This window comes from Talpa europaea (assembly GCF_964194135.1).
Source record: "Talpa europaea genome assembly, chromosome: 16".
NCBI classification, from domain to species: Eukaryota; Metazoa; Chordata; class Mammalia; order Eulipotyphla; family Talpidae; genus Talpa; species Talpa europaea.
The window spans coordinates 7,645,539-7,670,176 of NC_140084.1; the positions used below are offsets into that span (position 1 = coordinate 7,645,539).

The 24,638-nt window shown below is 41.6% G+C and overlaps 1 protein-coding gene across 1 annotated transcript in view; it reads left to right on the top strand.

The window, feature by feature from the left end:
- TANGO6 (transport and golgi organization 6 homolog) overlaps nucleotides 1–24,638 on the top strand; it is a gene marked incomplete at its 3' end in the record, with an annotated part of 156,747 nt that overhangs the window by 42,770 nt on the left and 89,339 nt on the right. Inside the window, exons 13-14 of the mRNA XM_084257623.1 lie at nucleotides 7,770–8,282; nucleotides 10,875–10,932. Of these exons, the coding sequence (XP_084113749.1) occupies nucleotides 7,770–8,282; nucleotides 10,875–10,932 (571 nt within the window). The remainder of the gene's footprint in view (nucleotides 1–7,769; nucleotides 8,283–10,874; nucleotides 10,933–24,638) is intronic.

The window sequence follows — 24,638 nt, forward strand, 5'->3', positions numbered from 1 at the left end:
TTTTCAGGTGATCATTATCAAGGAAGGTTTTCTGCTTCAGAGTCTACTTCAAAGACTAGAAGATTATACGATAAGATTATATCCCATTAGGACTCATCTTTTGACTAATGAAACAATACCAAACGGCCTTTGAACAATTTTTTTTCTTTTCCTTCCTAATTTATGAAATCAAAGTGATCATTAAATTAATTTGGAGAAAGTAAAGATTTAAGACTAGTAACAAGTTAACTGTAATTCCAAACTCACTTTCTAAGTTTCAGGTTTGGTCACCATAAAAGTATGCTATATTGGGCCTGCCCGGTGGCGCAGTGGTTGAGCGCTGGGTTGCGAAGCTGCTGGCAGCCTCTGCGGCGCCGGTTCGATCCCCGGCTGCTCCCCGGCCACCGGAGGAGGATCCCACATGGCGCGCAGACCTCTCCTGCCGCCCGCTGCTCCCCTCAGCAGTGTACTTCGGTCCTTCTGCCTGCTCTGCTCCCCGCTCTGGCTCTGGTGAATTCTCTCACCTTCCCGCGCTTCTGACTGTACCCAGTGCATGTATAAACAAAACAAACAAACAAACAAATAAATAAATTAAACATGCCTCTATTAAAAAAAAATTAAAAAAAAATAAAGAGAAAAAAAAAAGTATGCTATATCTAATGTGTAGCATAACTTGTCTGGCCTTCAGGAAGCTGTTCCTGCAGAACATTCCAAAGTCTGTTAGAACCTTGAAAGCTGATCTGAGCTTTTTAAGGCTAAGGGTGGTGGGGCTGGGACTTGAACCCAGATCTTCAGGTCCAATATCCAGTGCTTGCCACGCTCATCCCATACCATTGTCTGAGAATATTGCAGAATAAACTCATTCAGTCAGTATTTATCTTAGCGCTTTGCCCTCATGGAGCTTACCTTTAGTGAAGATGATTAATCTGATGGATTCTTAATTCTTTTTTTTTTTTAAGATTTATTTATGTATACAAAAGCTGGGGTATAGGCCAGAGGTGTGTGTGGGGGGATTGGAGGATTCAACAGAGTGGGGAACAGAACAGGTGGATTGACTTAAATACACTGCTGAGGGGAGCAGTGAGTGAGACAGAAGTCTGCTGCACCACGTGGGTTTGCTCCCTGGCTGGCGGGGATGGGGATCGAACTTGTGCTGTGCTGCAGTGGCTGTGGAGAGCTTCATAGTGCTGCAACTTAACCCCTTGCCCCACCAGGGAGGCCCCTGCTGGATTCTTAATTCTTTTGTAAAAAGAGATTCATATTGCTATATCTAAGATGTAGCTCATAAAAATGGCGTGTTGACTGAGAACACAAACAAAAACACCACTTGTAATAAATTCAAACTGCTCATTTAAATATCTGAAGAAACAGTTGATATACAGAAATGAGAACATAATGAATATTTTTCAGAATTAAGAAATTTTAGGTGAGAATTTTATTGCTGGAAGAAACCCTCAGATTCTTCCAAAACAGTGACTTTTGCTGGAGCAGGATGAGGTAAGGCAGAATGAGGGTTTATATGCCTCTCAGGGGCTGTCACTCCGTTGTAATACTTCCCTTAGAACCTGTGCTCTCTCCTACCACCCACTGCCTTCAATCCTGACCCTACCAGACCACCCCCCAGTTCTTAAATTTGAAAACGTTTCAACATTTAGAACCACTCACCATCTAATTTGTTTTTTCCTGCCCCCCTGAAAGAAATCAGTTGTGAGTTGACTTGACTTTGCCCATCGCACTCCTAAAGCATTCCAGAAACTTGACAGAGAGGCAGGCAGATGAGGAATCTGTCACTTACCTGTGGTGTGCTCCTGCAGGCCTCAGAGCTCTGACACAGAATTCTGCACTCTGGACAGAACATCTGTGCTGAAAAGCAGTGACAGAGTGAAAGGGGGACTCTTTGGCAAATCTCAATTTTGATAGTGACCTTCTGTGACCCTCGAAAAATAATTAAGTGCTTCAATCTCTCATTCACCAATTAAGTGAATATTGCTTTACACTTCAAAACTTTTGTGAATGTTTCTGAACAAATAGTTATCACCTGTAGTCTTAGATTTCCCTGCTCATTCTCATAGTGGTAAATCGGAGGCTTATGAAGCTGAAAGTATATATAACTTTAATTGCCTTATAAGCTACTGGATTCAGACTCCATCTACCTATCCATGATGATTAGCAAAGTTACCCAGTTGAATAAGATGAATCCAATAATGACTAAGAAGTTTGAAAATAGGAAGAAAAGATGGTTGTTCTTTTTTAAGTAGACTATTTTTAGAGTCACTTTAGGTGCACAGCAAGAGTGAGCCAGGAGGTACAGAGAAATCACATGAATCTCTTGTTTCCCCCCCGCCCCCCACATACAACACACTTCCTGGCCCCTTCCCACCGTGAACCTTCTACACTAGATTGGTACATTTACTAAAATCAGTGAACCTACTCTGACACATAGTCGTTAGTCAAAGTCCATAGTTTTCTTGGTGCTGTCCATTCTGAATTTTGACAAACCTATAGGTGACCTGTATCCACCATTAAAGTAATGCATATAGTATTATATGTGACAGTATCCTCTCTGTGCTGCCTATTCACCCCTCTTTCCCTGCTAATGCCTGGCAATCACTGATCTTTGCACTGTCTCCATAGTTTTGCCTTTGCCAGAATGTTATGTAGTGGAAACATGCTGTGTAGTCTTTCCAGATTTCCTTCTTTTACTGAGTAATAAGTAAAGGTTCTTCAATATGCTTCATATCTGGATAGCATTTTTTTTAAGCATTGAAATAATATTCCATTGTTTAAATGTACCATAGTTTTATTTATTCATTCACCTATTGAAGAACTTCTTGGTTCCTTCCAAGTGTGGGTTATTATGAATAAAGCTGCTTTCAACATCATGAATAGGCTTTTGTTTGAACTCATTTGGTTAAATACCAAGGAGTACAATTGCTGAATCATATAGTAAGAATGTTTAGTTTTGTAGCAAACTGCCAAAATGCCTTGCAAAATGAGTGTACAATTTGCATTCCATCTAGCACTGAATGAGAGTTCCTGTTGCTCCACATTCTCACCAGCATTTGGTGGTATCAGTGTTTTGGATGTTAGTCATTATACTAAGTGTGTAGTGGTATTTCATAGTTTTAATTTGCAGTTCCCTCATGAGATGTCATTGAGCATCTTTTTTTTTTTTTATATAGAGGCATGTTTTATTTATTTATTTGTTTGTTTGTTTGTTTTTTTGTTTATACATGCACTGAGTACAGTCAGAAGGGCGGGAGGGTGAGAGAATTCACCAGAGCCAGAGCGGGGAGCAGAGCAGGCAGAAGGACCGAAGTACACTGCTGAGGGGAGCAGCGGGCAGCAGGAGAGGTCTGCGCGCCATATGGGACCCTCCTCCGGTGGCCGGGAAGCAGCCGGGGATTGAACCGGCGCCGCAGAGGCTGTGGGCAGCTTTGCAGACCAGCGCTCAACTGCTGCGCCACTGGAGAGGCCTGAGCATCTCTTTATGTACTGTATATAGCTGTATATTTTCTTTGGTTAGGTACCTCCTTAAATTGTTTGCCCACTTTTAAATCAAGTTGTTTATTTTCTTATTGTTGAGTTTTTAGAGTTTTTTTTGTATGTTTTGGGCAACTGTCCTTTATCAGATATGTCTCTTGCAAATATTTTCTCTTAGTCTGTGGCTTGTCTTCTTTTGCTTTTGCATTGCAAAGCAGAAGTTTTGAATTTTAATGAAATTCAGCTTATTGATAAATTTCATGGACATCTTTTCTTTGGCATTGTATCTAAAAAAGTCATCACCATATCCGAGGTCATCTAGATTTTTCTCCTCTGTTATCTTGTAGGAATTTTCTAGTTTTGAATTTTACATTTGAGTCTATGATCCATTTTGAGTCAATGTTTGTGATTGTTGAAGATCTGTGTCTAGATTCATTTTTGCATGTGAATGTCTTCTTGTTCCAGCACCATTTGTTGAAAAGTCTGTCTTTTCTATATTGTATTACTTTCCCTTTTTAGTTATAGACAAGTTACTATATTTATGTGGATCTACTTCTATTCTCTCTACTCTGTCCTATTGATCTATTTGTCTTGTAGTGTATTGTTTTAAGAAGAAATTGTTAGGGCCTCCCTGGTGGCGCAAGGGGTTAAGCACCACACTATGAAGCAATCCGCAGCCTCTGCAGCATGAGTTCTATCCCGGGCTGGAGAAACCCACATGGCAAGGCAAACCTCTCTTGTGTCACCCGCTGCTCCCCGCAGCAGTGTATTTCAGTCAGTCTGCCTGTTCTGTTCCCCACCCTGTCTCTGGTGGATCTTCTTACCCCCTGTATCTCTGACCTGTACCCCAGGTACAGATATGCCTAAATCAATATTTAAAAAAAAAAGAGAAAAATTGTTAGATATAGGCCTCCCTGGTGGCTCAGGGGTTAAAGACACGGCACTATGAAGCTGTCGGCAGCCACTGCAACATGAGTTCCATCCCTGGCCAGGGAGCTGACCTACATGGCGCAGCAGACCTCTCCTATCTCGCCTGCTGCTCCCCTCAACAGTGTATTTCAGTACATTGGTGTGTTCTGCTGCCCACTCTGTCTCTGGTAAATCTTCTCACCTCCATACCTCTTGCTTATACCCCAGTTCTTATATGCATAAATAAATAAAATTTTTAAAATAAATTTTTATATATGCTAGAACTTGAAAATATACCTATAATGTAAATACAAGTAGATATTACCATTTTATTTTATTTTATTTAAATTTATTTTAAAGATTTATTTATTTATACAAGCACTGGGTACAGTCAGAAGCGCAGGAGGGTGAGAGAATTCAACAGAGCCAGAGTGGGGAACAGCAGGCACGACAGGAGAGGTCTGTGGCCCAATGTGGGACCCACGCTGGGGGCCGGGGATAGAACCAGCACTGCAGAGGCTGCGGGCAGCTTCGCAGCCTAGCCCTCAACTGCTCTGCGCTTCTGACTGTACCCAGTGCTTGTATAAACAAAACAAACAAACAAATAAATAAAACATGCCTCTATAAAAAAAAACCTATAAAAAAAAAAAAAAAAAGAAGCACGGGAGGGTGAGAGAATTCACCAGAGCCAGAGCGGGGAGCAGAACAGGCAGAAGGACCGAAGTACACTGCTGAGGGGAGCAGCGGGCAGGGCAGGAGAGGTCTGCGCGCCATGTGGGACCCTCGCTGGTGGCCGGGGATCGAACTGGCGCTGCAGAGGCTGCGGGCAGCTTTGCAGACCAGCGCTCAACCACTGCGCCACCAGGGGAGGCTCACCTTTTTTTTTTTTTAAAGTAATGCACATCTTCGCTTTCATATTATCCTCTACCCTTAATATGCAGTAACATCAGGATGATTGGTTGTTTTATATGAAGATAGGCTTCATATTGTGGAACTACAAATTCTACTTTACATCAATTTTGCATTAGGTTTTAATTGTTTAAACCAACAAATCTGGGGGAGCATCTAGTCAAATTTCACAGGTATAAGCCTGACACTGACCTCAGTTTTCATTTACTTGGGTGGAGTGTGGTGGGGAGAGTGAATAATAACTTCTTTTTTGCACATATAGTGTAAAATTTATATAGATAGATTATATAGAATATTATATAGATTCTATGAAAGTTACTGGGCTAATTGATTGGTTGGTTGGATAATGAAGTGAATGAATAAGTAATAAAACCCTGCCTTGGTGGAGGGGTCAAAACAGGGAGGGAAGAGCACAAGGAACTATGATGACAGTTCACAGGTGATGTAGGGCTGGGAGAATCATGGAGACTATACCTGAAGGGAGAAATCAAATATTGTATAAAAATGAGCAATGATTTAAGAAAATAAAAATAAAAATAAAATTAAAAACAAACCAAAAAAACCTACTGCCTTGTTCAAGAAAGGATTTAAGACCACAAGGTTTTCAAATCATCAGGACCTCATGAAGACTCATATAATAATTTCCTAAATATTTTTAAATGAAAAGGGTTATCACTGTTCTTGTTTCTTCACTGACTGCACATCTGCCTTTCCTAGTGAGGCATAAGGCATGATTAGAACAAAGCTTCCAGAGAGAATAAAATCTCATGTAATTTTCACTCCTACTTTCTAAGAAATTTCCTTTTGCCAGTGATCATTCTAATCTTTTCCAGGCCCCTGTGATCCCCTGTGTGCTGACCAGCCACTTTAGATCATGTTGTTAAGAACAGTTTCATTCAGTCAAGTGAGGGCATGTCAGATTTGGGGTAGAACTGTGGACTCCAGAGTCAGATTTGTTGAGCTCACATCTTACCATCATCTTTGTAACCTTGGATATGTTTTCTTAACTGTGCTATGCATCCATTTTCCACCTGATTAAAATGTAGATAAATATAGTAATGGGATCTCAGGAATAGGAATATGTACCTGTTTATTTTTTGTTTATTGTATTTATTTTTAAAACAGCTACATTGCACTTACTATGTGTCAGGCACTGAGTACCTTATTAATTTTAACTCATCTATTTATGTCAAATGGTACACAAAACTAAAACAAAAACAAAAACCCGTAATACAATAAAAAATACAATAAAAGTCAAAATACAATAATCTAGAAAAGAATTTTTCTGTATGTTATGTATTAAAATTCAGTATAGTATAAGTACCTATTGAGACAGAAGTCCATTAGGAAAGTGAGCATAAAGCATATAGTCTGATCACAGAGAAAGAAATGCAGACAGCTAATAAACATGAAAGGATAATTAATAGTGCTCTTAGTCTGACTAATACAAATTAACAGCATAAGATACTATGTTTTGTCCATTAGGTTGTAAAAATTAAGAGTAACAGTATGCATCACTGATCTATATATGTATTTTTAGCTTTAGAAAAGTACCTGTGTGTTGTAAATGCTCAATAAATGTTGGCTATAATTATTCAAGATGACTCAGGCTATATGCTGATTACACCAGGAGTAAGATTCGCTCCCCATCCGTTTTACTCAGAATATGTTTCATTAAAAGAAAACTATTGGATAGTTTCACTTCTAGGAGAACATAGGGAAACCATACAAGTGATCAGAAAAAAAAAGAGGCAAAACTAGTGGACCTCCCCGGTGGTGCAGCGGTTGAGCGCTGGGTTGTGAAGCTGCCCTGCAGCCTCTGCAGCGCCGGTTGGATTCCTGGCCACCGGGCGAGGGTCCCACATGGCGCACAGACCTCACCTGCCTCCCACTGCTCCCCTCAGCAGTGTACTTTGGTCCTCTGCCTGTTCTGCTCCCTGCTCTGGCTCTGGTGAATTCTCTCTCCCTCCTGTGCTTCTGACTGTACCCAGTGCTTGTATAAATAAATAAATAAATCTTTAAAAAAAAAAAAAGAGGCAAAACTAGCAGGCAAACTATAAATCGGAAACATTCAGTGGAGGGAAAAGGATAAAAAGGGGCGGGAAGAGCACAAGAGTCCATGGTGACAGATCATGGGTGTCTTGGTGGTAGTAATTTTATGGGGACACCTGAGAGGAGAAATCAAACATTGTACAATAATGAACAATGATATAAAATACATAAATACATTTTTACAAATATTTAATTATTTATTTATACAAGCACTGGGTATAGGAGAGGTCTGTGCACCATGTGGGACCCTCACCGGTGGCTTGGGATCAAACCGGCCTGCAGAGGCTGCAGGCAGCTTCGCAGCCCAGCGCTCAACCGCTGCGCCACCAGGGGAGGCCCATAAATAAAATTTTTTAAAAAGAAAATGATTCCTTATGTTCAGGTCATAACATCTGTTGTGTTCATGTGAATGTGACACTCTCCATTTTATTTTGTAGCTGAAGTCAAGTGATTTTGCTGTTCTGAAGCAGTTGCTGCCTCTGCTGGAGAAGGTCTCTGACACGTACCCTGACCCTGTCATCCAAGAACTCGCTGCTGATCTCCGCATCACCATCTCCACCCATGGGGCCTTCTCCACCAAGGCTGTGAGTGTGGCTGCCCACAGTACCCTGAACAAAAAGGATCCAGGAAGCAAAATAGAACAGCAACAAAGCAGTTGTGAGAGATATGCTGATGCGTCTTCTGACCACCTCGAACAAGAGCAAAGCCGGGAGAAATGCAAACGAGCAGGCCTGAAGGCTGATGCTGCACACATTCCTCAGGAAGCCAATGAAGCCAACCCTACCACAAATCAGAAGCCTGGGAGCGCAACCACAGAGGAGCTCCAGGCGGTTCTTTTAGCAGCTTATGATCCTCAAATTCCTACACGGGCTGCTGCCCTGCGAACTCTTTCCCGTTGGATAGAGCAGAGAGAAGCAACAGCCCTTGAGATGCAAGAGAAACTTCTCCAGGTGAGTAGAACACGCTACAGAATACATGCATGCAGGTGGGAGTGCAGCTTTCTGGGGGTCTGGACTGTGTAGCAAGCTGACCTGGGTTACTCTCAGGAAAATGGTCGGTGTTCTGAGGCGACAAGATGTCAAGTTAGGAAAGACTTAGATAAAAGCACATAAGACTACTCAGTGGAACAGGAAGAGACCAGAGAGAGTACCAGTTACAGGAAAAAATGCTATGGACAGTCAGGAAAGGGAGAGAGTTGAAATCCGAAGTAGATCTGGACATGACCTTCACAAACTCATCAGGTTTGAGCAGCCGAATAAGGAACAGGAGACGGAACAGCATGAACAAGTTTCCAGAGATGGGAACATCCTCTTTGTGGTATAAAATAGATCCACTTTCAACACTGTGACCCAGCGCGGAGAGGTGTTCTGTTTTCTCTTCCTTCTCGAGGGTCGTTTGACAGAATTGGGTCTCTTCTCCTCTTGTCCTTCCATCACTGTGTGAAAGCTGTTCTTTATGTTGTAGACTTGTATGGGAGAAAATATATGCTTTTTGGGATCTTTTCCCTTTGTGGAGAATGTCCTGATTTCACTGTGGGTTAGAAAATTAAGAGCTAAGTGGTATAGAGATTACTGACCAAATACCAGATCAAAGTCCTGGACAAGTCGGGCCTCCCCAGTGGCACAAGGGTTTAAGACGCAACCTATGAAGCTATCCTCAGCCACTGCAACACGAACTCGATCTCCGGCCAGGGAGCAACCCACATGGCACAGCAGACCTCTCCTCACTCTCCCGCTGCTCCCCTCAGCAGTGTATTTCATTCGATCTGCCTGTTCTGTTCTCTACTCGGTCTCTGGTGAATCCTCTCACCTCCCACACCTCTGGCCTGTACCCCAGTTCTTGTAAGCATAAATAAATAAATCCTTTAAAAAAAAAATGCTAAGTCCTGGACAAGTCCTTTACATTGTCTGTGCCTCAATTTCTACATTGGTATAGTGAGGATAATAATAGGACCCACTTTACGTTGAAAGATTTGAAATAAAATGATTCATATAAAGCACTAATTATAGTGATAAACATACGAGGATGCAATAAAACTAGCTGCTATTATTATTACTATTGTCTCTTCCACATACTTTGACCATTAGACTAAGAATTGTAATTCTGATTGAAAAAATTATTTTTAGTAACTAAAGTTTTAAAACTAGTAAGTAAATAATAATTTCTGCTTATTGAGCCAGGTTCCCTCCCTTAGTTAACCTCAAACAAAAACAGTCAGTTATTCTAACAAATAAGAAAGTTTATTCAGGGCCTCCCTGGTGGCGCAGGCGGGTGAGTGCAGCGCTGTGAAGCTGTCCGTAGCCTCTGCAGTGCCGGTTTGATTCCCGCCAGCCATGGAGCAACCCACATGGTGCTGCAGACCTCTCCTGTCTTGCCCACTGCTCCCCTCAGCAGTGTATTTCATCAGTCTGCCTGTTCTGTTCCCCACTCTGTCTCTGGTGAATCCTCTCATCCTCCCACACATTTAGCCTGTACTCTGGTTCTTATATAAGTAAATAAATCTTTAAAAAAAAAAGAAAGTTTATTCAGAAATAAAACAACAGTAGAGAGATTAATGACAAGACCCACTGTGTCTCTCACGTGGACTTTCACATTCTTTCTTCCATATTTTTTTAAAGATTTATTTATTTTTATACAAGAACTGGGGCACAGGCCAGAGGCGTGGGAGGGTGAGAGGATTCACCAGAGACAGAATAGGGAGCAGAGCAGGCAAACAGACCGAAATACACTGCTGAGGGGAGCAGCGAGCACGACAGGAGAGGTGCACCGCACCATGTGGGTATCTCCCTGGCTGGCCAGGAATTGAACTGGTGCTGCAGAGGCTGTGGACAGCCTACAGTGCTGTGCTTAACCCACTGTGCCACCAGGGAGGCCCACTTCCATATTTTTTTTTTAAATTATTTACTTATACATTTAAGAGCTGGGGTGTAGGCCAGAGGTGCAGGGGGGTGAGAGGATTTACCAGAGACAGAGTGGGGGGCAGAACAGGCGGATTGACTGAAATACATTGCTGAGGGGAGCAGCGGGCAAGACAGGAGAGGTCTGCTGTGCCATGTGGGTCACCTCCCTGGCCAGGGATCAAACTCGTGCTGCAGAGACTGCAGATAGTTTCATAGTGCTGACGCTTAACCCCTTCCAGAGGGCCCTTCCATGTTCTTTCTGAGTGCAAGAGAAAAGGATCAAATTACAACAACTGTGCCCAACTGTGCCATCAACCTCACATAACCAACCAAAACCATCCTCTGGTGTCACAACCTGACATCTGTCATGTCCCATGAGACAGCGTCATCCATTATAGGCTGTAGTGGAATTGTGGAGGATTGCTCTTCCAGATTCTGATTTCTCATGCCTCCTTTTGGTATATACTTAGCTATTGAAGAAGTATCTACCCCTCAGGACAGTCCTTTTAAAAATATTGTAAAAACAGGACTCAAACCTATGTACTGTTTTACCCCCATGAGATCTAAAGTCTGACCAATGACTAACCAAGACTAATGCTTGCTCTGTGTGACTCATATCACTGCTGTATTTTGTGGTTCTAGATATTCTTGGAGAACTTGGAGCATGAAGACGCCTTTGTATATCTATCTGCGATTCAGGGTAAGTTAGTTCCAGCTAAGGAACTATAGGTCTGTCTGCTAAAGATTATGTCATGTCATAGAGCCACAGGCCTGCTGGTCATTGTGTCCATCTTCCTGCCTCCTAACTAGGACTCAATATAAGCTATGGAAATAATTTTTTTGGATGGTTCCCAAAATGTGTGTATAAAGTTTGTGTCTCATAATGATGAAATCTTTATATTTACTTATCTTCCTATAGAGTAAACCCCAGTTCCTGTAAATCAAGGAAGTAAGGAATGACTCATACGTGAGTTTGCATTGCATCAATCAGCCTTCTGTATACTTGACTACTATCAGAGACACTTCTGCCCTCTCATTAAGCTAAAAAAATCTAGGGTATTTAATGTTTCTTCATCAAACACTTTTTTGCAATCTTCTGTTTCCCTTCTGTGACTCTGTTTTTTTCCACATCTCCATTAATTCATGGATTTCAAAACTAGAGTGGGGCCTCATGAAAAGGGGTGTAGAGAATTAGGCACCCTCTGTAATAGTGTGAGAAGCATACATGGTGAGACCGTAAGAATGTAGCTGGGTAGTACAGTTATCAAGAGCTCTGGCCCTGAGGTGCATTGTCTGGGTATACCTCTCAGTCCCCCGCTTCTCAGCTATGTGAACTTTGGCAAATTACTTAATCCCTCTGGGCTTCATGACCTTATCTGTAAAAAGGGGGCTAAATAGGAATGTAAAATGATACGGCTCCTTTGCAAAGTAGTTTGGCATTTCCTTGAAAAGATAAAAGAGTTATCCCTTGACCCAGCAACTTCATTCCTTATTATGTAAGTAAGAAAAATGAAAACTTATATCCCCACAAAAACTTGCACATAATAGTTCATAGTAGCTTTGTTCTTAATAGCCCAGAGGTTGGAACAGCACAAATATCTGTCACCTGATGAATGGGTAAACAAGATGTGGCATATGCATACAACATACATAAAAAGTAATGACTTACTAAAATACGCTAAAGCATAGACAGACCTTAAAAGCATCAGTAAAAGAAGCCAGTACAAAAGGTCAATAGTATATGGTTTCCTCATATGGTATGTCCCGCATAGGTCAATTTATAGATACAGAATGTAGAATAGTAGTTGCCTAGTGCTGGGGAGGGGTAAAGGGCTAAAGGGGTTGGGCTAAAGTTTTTCTTTAGTATGATGAAAACTTTCTAAAATGGACTATGGTGGTAGTTACACTACTCTGCAAGTAGGAACTATTGAATTACATACTTTATTTTTTTTATTATTTTTTTTTTTTTAAATAGAGGCATGTTTTATTTATTTATTTATTTGGTTGTTTTGTTTATACATGCACTGGGTACAGTCAGAAGCGCGGGAGGGTGAGAGAATTCACCAGAGACAGAGCGGGGAGCAGAGCAGGCAGAAGGACCGAAGTACACTGCTGAGGGGAGCAGCGGGCAGCAGGAGAGGTCTGCGCGCCATGCGGGACCCTCCTCCGGTGGCCGGGGAGCAGCCGGGGATCGAACCGGCGCTGCAGAGGCTGCGGGCAGCTGGGGAGCAGCCGGGGATCGAACCGGCGCTGCAGAGGCTGCGGGCAGCTTCGCAACCCAGCGCTCAACCGCTGCGCCACCGGGGAGGCCCTGAATTACATACTTTAAAAGAGTGAATTTTGTGCTATGTGAATAGATCCCAATAAAACAGTTACCCAAATTCATATTTTTGTGTGTATAATTGAGTAAGGGTGGAGAAGAGGCCAAAGAGATAGGATGATGATATGCAATGTGGTAGATGGGATCCTGGAATTAAAAAGGACAATAGGGAAAAACTAAGAGAATTTGAGTAAATTGTAGACCTTAGTTGATAATAAAATATCAGTATTGGTTCATTAATTGTGACAAATAGAACATACTAATGTAAAATGTTAATAAGGACAACAAGGTGTGCCGTATTTGAAAACTCTGTGCTATCTCTAGGTAATTTTGTTTCTAAAACTGTTCTAAGTTTATTTATAGAAAGGGGCCTAATAATACTAAGATTAAATGAGTCAAGACCTTGAAAGTGCTTGGCACATGTAAGTTGTTCAAAGACGTGTTAGCTCTTATCATTTTAATGTTATCACCATCACCTTATCTGTTGGATTACTCAGTAATAACATGGTGATCTGTGCTAATTTCTCACATCTAAAGCGTGAGTAGGCCCATTCCATCCATTAGTTATTGCTACATAGCAAACTACCCCAACACTCAGTATCTTAACACTAATCATTTATTATCACTCATATCTCTGACCAGTTGGGGGTTAGCTGATCTAGGCTGGGCTTGGCTGAGAAGATCTACCCCTTCCTGCAGGCCCGTAGGCTCTGTTGTACCTGTTTCTAGTCATCCCTGGACATGGGATGGCCTATCAGGGCCTATCAGGGCATGTTCTTTTTTTTTTTTTAAGATTTATTTATTTATGCATACAAGAACTGGGGTACAGGCCTGAGGCGCGGTGGGTGAGAGGACCCAACAGAGACAGAGTGGGGAACAGAACAGGCAAACTGACTGAAATACACTGCTGAGGGAAGCAGCAGGCGAGTCAGGAGAGGTCTGCTGCACCATGTGGGCAGCTCCTTGGCTGGGGATTGAACTCTTGCTGCAGTGGCTGCGGTTAGCTTCATAGGTTGTGTCTTAACCTCTTGTGCTACCAGGGAGGCCCCTATCAGGGCATGTTCTTGTGGAGATGGCAGACATATAAAAGAGCAAGAATAAACTCAAGAGGCCTTTTCAGTTTTCTAAGCGAGGGACTGACTTCCTATCACTTCAGCCCATTCTTTTGGGTAAAGCAAGTCATGTGACTCAATTCAGATGTCAAAGGGTAGGGAAATAGGCTCTATTCCTTTAGTGGGACAGCAGACCAAGTGACAGAGCATGTCACAGGCTTGGATTCAGGAAGGGGTGCAGGATTGATGCCAGCAATGCAGTCCTTCTCACTGCAAAACGCGAGGTGAGTTCAATGGCATGTGCAGGTCTTTATTGGCGAGTTATTTCTTGGTGTAACTTACATATGCTCTATGCAGATCTCGTAGTTGAAGCTTGAGAGAGTGCAGAAGGGCAAGTATATCATGATGAAGGCCTGAGTCTTGGGATTAATTGTTTATTCAATAAATATTACTATACACAATACATTTGCATTGTTGTTACTAGGTTAAAAAGCAAAAAGAAAATTCTTCAAGGAGACCTAATGATCACCCAAAGAGGCATAAAAGGACAACTAGGTAACAGCAGAAGCCGAAAGTATAGAGAGTTTTGTGAGAAAAAGTAATTACCTGCAGCTGAGGGGTGGAAGACACCACCCTGGGGGCTCGAGAGGACTCGAAAGCCACAGGGCAGTGGATGGGACTTAAACGGAAATCAAAGGCTCAGCAACTTAACATGCCTGTAATTCTTAAGTCTCAAGAAAAAAATAACCCTGTATTTTTCCCAAGAAACTGTTATACTGTCAAGGAGATGTTTATCATTGATTTTTTTTTTTTTAAAGACATGGTTTTCAGGGAGCAGCAGTGTGTCATTCTAATGTGGCAACGTTGCTGTTTGGAATAAGTTTCCTAGCTGATTAACCCACTGAGCTCATTAGCCTCTAGGGTCTGCTATAAAAATCACAACTGTTGGTTTTGTGTTTGTTTTTAGTAATTTTAATTGGTGTGCTAATCAGTTAGTAGCTAATTTGGTGATGAAGAACATGGGCGGTAGAGGTGTAGTTTCTGTTCTCAGCTCCCCAAGATGGACAAGTTTGAATTAATTGATGTTTTTGGTGTCTGTAACATACACTTAAAGGTGAAGGCCTTAGGTGAATTTCCCATTAAGAAAGGAAAGAGGTGAATTTTCCCACCTGCTTTGCCAGTGTCTTTTGCCCAGGCGGAAAGCAGTGCTGGAGCCAAGCCGCTGTGGACTCCCAGTCAGACAACCCAACCCCCTTCAAAATGCCCTGCGTTCAAGGGGCACCTGGTTGTCTTTTGAGCAGCATTTAATTTGGGGGAGTGAGTGTGTGTGTGTGTGTGTTTTAAGTTTTCCTTTCCTTTGCTGCCTAAATGGCTCCATGAAAAAATAACAACATACCTTTTGCTTAATTTAGTGATATTTTGCTGTCTTTCTTTTGTAATTTCTTGCCAACTTTGTCTGCAGTCCAGGGACAGTGCATAGGAGTGAAATAAACCCACCAATTCAATAGCTGATGTTGGATTTTCTGATATATGCGTTATCTGTCCATCACAACAGTTTGAGAACTAAATTCTCTATGAGTTCAATTTTAATTTTATGAAAAATCGTATCTCCTTTTGGTCCTACTGATAAGTGATAATTGACTTGATTCTCATAGCACCTGCTCCCAGGTAAGTAGGTGCTCAGTAGTAGATTCTTTAGGCAGGAAAATATATATCAAATCACTGAGGGTTTTTTTTGAAGATTTATTTATTTGTTTGTTTATTATTTATGCACAGAAGAACTGGGGTACAGGCCAGAGGTTCGGGGAGTGAGAGGATTCCCGAGACAGAGTGGGGAACAGAACAGGCAGACTGAGTGAAATACACTGCTGAGCAGCGGGCGAGATGGGAGAGGTCTGTTGTACCGTGTGGGTCACCTCCCTCCCTGGCTGGGATGGAACTCAGGCCACAGCAGTGAGAGCCTAAGTCTTAACCCCTGGGCCATCAGGGAGGCCCCATATCACTGAGTTCTGTCTACAATCCAGAGTTTATAGTGGAAGGTTTAGTCTCTTTTTACACTCTTTATATATTCTTTTTTCCATTGTTTTGGCATCATTATCATTGTACAAGTTAATGCATTCTCTCTCTCTCTCTTTTTTAAATGTAAATGTGAGTTGTAGAAGGTAAAAAATAGAAGTCCTTCCTTAAAACTGCCATTAAAACATGTCCTCGAGTCCCATACTAGATGTTTTGGGCATTGTTCACATTGCTCACATAGATGTTCAATAATGACTGTGATAAGTAAATACTTTTCAAATAAGATAGCCAGGTTTTTTTTTTTTTTAATCATACTGTGGATCTGTTCTTGTGTCCTCTGAGTCAATTTTAATTATTTACTTTTTTTTTAAGATTTATTTATTTATGCATACAAAAACTGGGGTATAGGCCAGAGGTGGGGGTGGTGAGAGGATTCACCAGAGACAGAGTGGGGAGCAGAACAGGAAGACTGACTGAAATGCACTGCTGAGGGGAGCAGCAGGCGAGATAGGAGAGGTCTGCTGCGCCATGTGGGTCAGCTCCCTGGCTGGGGATCGAACTCATGCTGTAGTACCTGCAATTGCTTCATAGTGCTGATGCTTAACCCCTTTCACCACCAGGGAGACCCCCGCTTTTTATTTATTTAAAGGACATTTTGAGAGCAACATCAAAGATACATTTCAGGGATCCAGGTGATCCCCACCATTGTCAAAATGATATTTGGATAAAACTACCAAGTTCATTGAAAAAAATACAGCAGAGCCCTGGGCTCTGATCCACGCATGGAGGTGAAAGTACACTCTTGCCTTGTAGTGAAAAGAATGTAGACATCACGACATGCCCAAACAAATCACAACAACTATTCCACCTTCTTCCTTTCTTCATTTCTGGAGAAAGAGCCAAGGGGAGGGAAAGCCAAAGAGGGGGAAAGTAGATACAAGGTAAAATTGTGTTTACAGTTTCTAACTGCACAGGATTACAAGTTTTAACTTGTCAGAGCCTGAACTCCTTGTCTTCTTCTCAGGTTTCTCCCTCAAATAAAGTAAGTTGGGCAATCATCAACTGAAAATAATTCTATCCCTTGAAGGGCCATCTAAATTGGATCTGGCATTGAAATTTGGATCATAGTCCTGTGAAGTGTATCATTTCCATGTATGTCCTTGAAATGGGAAGATTTCTTTTTATGTACTAACCTGGTTACTGTACCACCTAATTAACAAATGAGCACTTTGTAAACATCTCTCAAGTATACTATCAGTAAATTTTTGAGTAATTTTAGGAAGTAGATAGTATCCTCATTTTTTAAACTTCTTATTTGAGATATAATTTATAAACCAAAAATTCACTATTTAAAATATGATTCAATGTTTTTAGTATATTTAGAGAATTATGTAATCTTCACTGCTAATTTTAGAACTTTTCATCAGTTCAGAAAGAAACCCCATATTTATTACCATCATTTCCTATCTCCCACTTCCCTTAGCCCCTGGAAAACACAAATCTACTTTTTTTTTTTTTTTTAAAGATTTATTTATTTATTTATTTATTTATACAAGCACTGGGTACAGTCAGAAGCGCGGGAGGGTGAGAGAATTCACCAGAGCCAGAGCGGGGAGCAGAGCAGGCAGAAGGACCGAAGTACACTGCTGAGGGGAGCAGCGGGCGGCAGGAGAGGTCTGCGCGCCATGTGGGACCCTCCTCCGGTGGCCGGGGAGCAGCCGGGGATCGAACCTGCACTGCAGAGGCTGCGGGCAGCTTCGCAACCCAGCGCTCAACTGCTGCGCCACCGAGGAGGCCCACAAATCTACTTTTTGTCTCTGTGGATTTGCCTATTCTGGACATTTCATAAAAATAGAATCACATGGGCCTCCCTTGTGGTGCAGGTGGTTAAGCAACGCACCATGAAGCAATCTGCAGCCTCTGCAGCATGAGTTCGATCCCTGGCAGGCCAGGGAGCAACGCACATGGCGCCGCAGATCTCTCCTGTCTCACCCGCGCTCCCCTCGGCAATGTATTTCAGTCAGTCTGCCTGTTCTGCTCCCCACTCTGTCTCTGGTGAATCCTCTCACCCCCTGCATCTCTGGCCTGTACCCCAGCTCTTGTATGCATAAATAAATAAATCTTTAAAAAAAAATAGAATCACACAATGAGTGGTCTTTTGTGTCTGGCTCCTCTCATTTAGCATAATGTTTTTGAGGTACAATCATGTTGTAGCAGGGATTGATACTTCGTTCCTTTTCCTGGCTGAATAATATTACACTGCAGAGATAATTACATTTGTTTATCCATTCATTTGGATTGTTTTTACTTTTCAGCTATGATGAATAATGCTGTTATGAACATTTATCTACAAGCGTTTGTGTGGACATATGTTTTCATTTCTCCTGGGTATGTACCTAGGAGAAAATTACTGGGTCATGTAGTAATCCTCTATTTAACCTTTTGAGGGACTACTGAGCTTTTCCATTAGTGGCTGCACTATTTTATTTTCCTATCAGCAATGCTTGAGGGCTCTGATTTCTCTGCATCCTCGCCAATACTTGTTCTTGTCTGTCTTTTTTTTTTTTTTCATTTTTTTTTATATTCCCCATACAATTGTGACCCCCTTATTTTGACTCCAATCCCTCCCCTCCCCGCCCTTCACCCCCCCATAGAGTGTCTCTGGTTCATAGTTTTCTGTTGATTTTGATTTTTACTTTCTTATAGTTATTCTTTTTCCTGGTCCCTTATTTAAGTTTTCTAGATTCCTGCTATGAGTGAAACCATCTGGTATTTTTCTTTTTCTTTCTGGCTTATTTCACTGAGCATGATCCCTTCCAGCGTCATCCATGTTGCTGCAAATTGCATGTGTTTATCTTTTTTGAATGCTGAATAATATTCCATGTTGTGTATGTACCACATCTTCTTGATCCAGTCATCTATTTTTGGGCATTTGGGTTGTTTCCAAAGCTTAGGTATTGTAAATAGTGCTGCTATAAACATAGGGGTGCAGGTGATCTTTGGAATTGATATTTGTGTCCTTTGGGTAAATACCTAGGAGTGGAATTGCTGGATCCTATGGAAGCTCTATGTTTAGTAGGTCAAGAAATCTCCACACAGCTCTCCATAGTGGTTGGACCAGTTTGCACTCTCACCAACAGTGCAGGAGAGTTCTTTTTTCTCCACAACCTCGCCAACATTTGTTGTTGCTAGTTTTTTTAATATGTGCCATTCTCACTGGTGTAAGATGGTATTTCATGGTAGTTTGATTTGCATTTCCCTGATTACAAGTGATGTTGAACATTTGTTTGTCTTTTTTATAATAGCCTCTTTAGTGGAAATGAAATGATAGCTTGTGATTTTGATATGCATTTTTCTAATAAATGAGGGTGTTAATCATCTTTTCATGAGCTTACTGTCCATTTCTATCTCTTCTTCAGAGTACTGTCTATTCAGATTATTTGCCCATTTTTAAATTAGATTATGTGTCTTTTTGTAATTGAGTTATAAGTGTGCCCCATGTCCTTTATGAAATATATGAATTACATAGATATGGTTTGCCATTCTGTGGGTTGTCTTTTTCCTTACAATTGTTATCACTTGAAGCATAAAACTTTGTAGTATTGATGAAGCCCAGTTTATCAATATTTTCTTTTATGCTTGCACTTTTGGTATTTTTTTTAAAGATTTATTTTATTTATGCATATAAGGGCTAGGGTACAGGCCAGAGGTGTGGGAGGGTGAGAGGATTCACCAGAGACAGAGTGGGGAACAGAACAGTCAGACTGACTGAAATACACTGCTGAGGGGAGCAGCGGGTGAGTCAGGAGAGGTCTGCTGGGCCATGTGCTTTGCTCCCTGACTGGCCGGGGGATCGAACTTATGCTGCAGAGGCTGTGGATAACTTCATAGGTTGCATCTTAACCCCTTGCGCCACCAGGGAGGCCCCCACTTTTGGTATTTTTAAGAAATCATTACCTAAACCAAGATAATGCAGTTTTACTTCTATATTTTCTTCGTAGTGTTTTAAATTGATCCATTTAAAATGATCCATTTTGAGTGAATTTTTGGTATGATGAGAGATACCCCATTTTATAGCTAAATATGCTAGATATAATTAAATCCTTTCCCCAAGATTACATAGTAAGTAATTTGAACCATGTTATTGGTCTCAACATTGTTTATTTTTCCTACTTCAATGCACTAGGTCACTTCTCTAGAGCTTTTCAAGTTATGGTAGAAATTGCATAACCCTATTTATGTGCTTAGGATTAAAAACATAAAATTATTAATAAATATTTATTAAAATTAATTCTAAATACTACAGAAAGCTTTGATTTTATCAACAATCCTGAACTATAATAAAAGCAGATAATATAATCCTATTGTAAATGAAGAATTAACTTTCCTATAAACACAAAAGTTGGGAGAGTGGAGGAGCTAGGACCACGCCTGTTTCACAAGAAGCCCCAGTCCACTCTTCCTCATTTTACTATAGCCTCCCCACCTCCCTCAGGTCAGAGATAGCATTTTAAGGCCCAGAACACTACAGATTTTCATTAGCTCATTTTTGGGATATCTATTTAGTAGCCTCCTCTGTCACTTGAAAGTTGATACATTCAGTTTTACATCAGAATATTTAGTAGTTTAGTACTTTTTACCTGCAAATAAATGATGAACTGGCTACTTCAAGGTTAGTTATTATCTTTTTTCCAACATTGCCCCATAGAATCGCCATATAAGAGACACAGAAAAAAGTGTTATAAGCAGTTACCATTGAGTACCTGTTATGTGCCAGTCGCAGCAACCCTGCAAATTAGGAACTTTACCCCTATTTTCTTTTTTTTTTCCCCAAAGATTTATTTATTTATTTATACAAGCACTGGGTACAGTAAGAAGTGTGGGAATTGAGAGAATTCACCAGAGCCAGAGCAGGGAACAGAACAGGCAGACTGATGAGGTATACTGCTGAGGGGAGCAGCGGGCGCGGCAGGAGAGGTCTGCACACCATGTGGGACCCTCGTCGGTGGCTGGGTATCGAACTGGCGCTGCAGAGACAGTGGGCAGCTTCGCAGCTCAGCGCTCAACCGCTGCACCACCAGGGGAGGCCCAGACAGGTGAGGGAACTCAGACTCTAAGAGGTTAGTTAAGCAGTGGCCCAAAGGGACACAGGTACAAAATGTCAAGATCAGGATTCAAATTTTACGTTTCTCTGACTCTGAAGATATCACAGGGAACAATGATTAAGCCTGTGCCTGCACTGTTTCTGTTCCCAAGGTGCAGATTTCCGGCTGGTGTAGGAGAACCAGGCCTGCCTATGGGAAATAGTTTCTGGGCAAATCATCTTTTCTATAACTCAATAATATGCTGCACTCATCCTGGCCTGATTGTGTGTGCACATTTAGTGGTGTATAGTGTTATTTTTCAAGCAGTCTGTTTACATCTTTGAAATGCTCTTCCATGAGTAGACTATGATTGTGTTACCTCACACTGCCTGTTCTCCCGTTGATGACTGTCATTGCAGCATCATTTTAAAAGCCCAGAAATCCATCCTGGGATCTGTGTAGTTTATTGAGATTTGGCTTAGGTAAACATGTAACGTTGTGTATAGAACTTTTACTTGCTGCATTTCTGATGCCAACAGTGATTTTAAAATAACTGACTTTAATACAAATATGAGGCTGTCAAGAAATCAGAACCATTGTACTCTGAGGGTGGAAACATAAGATTGTTGCTTTGCAAAACAGTCTGGCAGTTCTCAAAGGTTAAGTATAGTTACCAATTCCATCCCTGGTTATAGATGCCCAAGAGAAAGGAAACATATGTCCAGACAGAAGCTTATAGGAATACTTATTAGCAGCATTATTCACTGTAGCCAAAAAGTGGAAACAACCTAAATTCCCATCACCTGATGAATGGGTAAATAAAATGTGGTATATCTGTACAGTGGAATATTATTTGATGATAAAAAAGAATGAAGTAGCAATTCATGCAACAAAATAAACAACAAAATGAACAAACTTTGAAAACATGGTAAGTAAAAGAAACCAGACACAAATGGCCACATATTGTGTGATTCCATTTATGTGAAATTTATAGAATAGGCAAATCCATAGATACAGGAAGTTTATTAGTGGTTGTCAGTGGATAGGGGTGGAGGTGAATGAGGTGTGATGATCGTGGATAGGTTTCTTTTGGGAGTAATGAAAATGCATTGGAATTAGTAGTCAGGATCAGTAAACAAAACTCATAAATGTAATAAAAGTCACTGAATGGTGCACTTTAAAAAATAATCTTCAAAAATTCAGAACCATGTTTTTTTTTTTTTTAAGAGAGGCATGTTTATTTATTTAGTTATTTGTTTGTTTGTTTTGTTTATACAAGCACTGGGTACAGTCAGAAGCGCAGGGGAGGGTGAGAGAATTCACCAGAGCCAGAGCGGGGAGCAGAGCAGGCAGAAGGACCGAAGGACACTGCTGAGGGGAGCAGCGGGCGGCAGGGGAGGTCTGCGCGCCATGTGGGACCCTCCTCCGGTGGCCGGGGAGCAGCCGGGGATCGAACCGGCGCCGCAGAGGCCGCGGGCAGCTTCGCAACCCAGTGCTCAACCGCTGTGCCACCGGGGAGGCCCAGAACCATGTTTTTTTATGGAGCTCTTAGGATTACCAAGGGATGAATGGGCAGAATTTAAATGTGTGCAGATGAAGTGAAGGGATTGAGGCTGAACCAAGCAAAAGTAGGAAGATGTGCAAGAGCAGGGCAAGTACAAAGGGTGGTAAACAGTTCGAGTTGTTAGGAGCAAAGTGGGCATGGAGGGGAGGAGTAGGGCTGGGCTGGAATGTAGAAGCTCTTGGCGTGCCAGGACAAGGCATCTGACCCTTCTGTGTGGGCCTCTAGGAAACCTTTAAAGGCCTGTTGTTGTTGCCAGCCTACTAGTAATGTGCTGATGGACTTCCTGGAGTTGGACGTATCACACTTATTACAGACCCTTCACGCTTACTTCACACATGATTTATTGAGGACCAACCACACATCAGATGTAACCTACATTATCTCATTTACCCCTTACCACAACCCTATGAGAGTCAATGTCTTCATCTTCCCCCTGTTCAGGCAAAGCAACTGAAGCTCAAAAGTTATTAGCAGTAAGAGGGCAACTAGTTAAAGATGGAATCTAGAATGACCCCCAGAGCCAAGGCTCTCTTATACCTGTCTGTGCTTTGCTCCTCTCTCTATTCCTTTTTCTTACCTTCCTTAGCTCACCATGGTCTCTGCTCCTGCAGACAGTGAAATTAAGCCATGGCACCAGTGACTCTTCAGCTAAGCAATTAAATACGTAATTTCTTGGTTTCCAGGGCTCATTTCAAATCCTTCACCTCCTATTCATGTAAGGTAGCTGTCACAAAGGCAAAATTCACCACCCAAAAGGCAGTTGTGAGATACCTTGGGATCTAGTCAGCTCCTTAAACATCTACTTTACAAGCTATTAAGATGTAATACCTTCCCTGCAGAACAGCTATTTATATTTTGCCCTGGAGCCTCTCTTTCTTTAGTAAAGTCAGAATTTGAAGGCAAATTAAGGAGGATAAAGTAGTGAGAAAATGCATAAGTAAAACAGCAAGTTCCTCTTTAGAATTATCTTAAGTACAATATTCCTTTCCTCTGTAATAGAATCAATCCCTTTCACTGGAACTACTTTAGGGCAACAGCTACAGGGGTACCTTGGCTTTTCTCTTCCATACTCAAAGAGCAAGCTACCTACATCACCATTTCAAATATAAATTAAAATTCCTAATCTTACTATATGTGATTAAGATGATCCTTGAAACTGTTCACACACTTTATAAGCCCAATTATGTTTTTTATTAACCCTGACATAGTTCCTTTTGTTGCTGAATCATGACTTCAACATTTTTAACTGATTAAAGCATCATTTCCCCCCCAGTTTGGTCACATGGGATCTTGGACAGGGATGGAAAAGTGTTCTTAAATTGGTGCCAGTACAGTTTGGGCAACTCACTTTTAGAATCTTACTTTAGATTTTTATACTCTTTTTTTTTTTTTAAATTTATTTATTTTTTAAAGATTTATTTATTTATTTATATAAGCACTTGGTACAGTCAGAAGCGCGGGAGGGTGAGAGAATTCACCAGAGCCAGAGTGGGGAACAGAAGAGGCAGACCAACGAAATACACTGCTGAGGGGAGCAGCGGGCACGGCAGGAGAGGTCTGAGCACCATGTGGGACCCTTGCCAGTGGCTGGGGATTGAACCGGTGCTGCAGAGGCTGTGGGCAGCTTCACAGCGCTGTGTTCAACCACCTGCATCACTAGGGAGGCCCTATACTCGGTTTTGTTTCCTGATCTTGCTATATGTCTCTGAGAGGCTCAGAAATTGCAGATGATCTGAGCGCAGGGAATGGCTCACAGAAACTGAGCTACCAAAGACCCAATTAGGACATCTCTCCTGTTCACCTGCCAGGGCATGAGTGCTAAGGTTTTCTTTCTTAGGAGAAGGCTCTTTTGTACTTTATGTACAGCTTTGCTCCCCATTATTGGTAATCTGCCTTTAGATGGAGACAGAAAGAATTGTAAATTATCTTTGGCTATTGATATTTTTTCTCAATGGTTTAAGATGTTTATTCATTTATTTAACAACTCTCTATTGAGCACCTACTATGGGCAGCTAGCATGGGCAGGCAATATGCTGGGTACATTGTTGAGGATAACTAGTCATTCCCAGCCTTCATGGAGTTTATTTACATTGCCTGGGGGACAGGGGAAAAATATTAATCAAATAATCACAGAAATAAATGTGAAATGTGACTTGGACAGATGCTTTGTAGGAAAGGTGCACAGTGATGCCAGAGCCTGACTTAGGGACATTTTAACCTGATAGAAAGGGGAAGGAGGAAGTGACCATAAACTGAGAGCTGGTGGATATTAGAAATGAATGGAGGGAATGGGTCTGACTGAGGAAATAGCAAAACAGCGGCATTGTGTAAGGGAGACAGCAAGGACTGCATGAATACCTGTGTCCTACA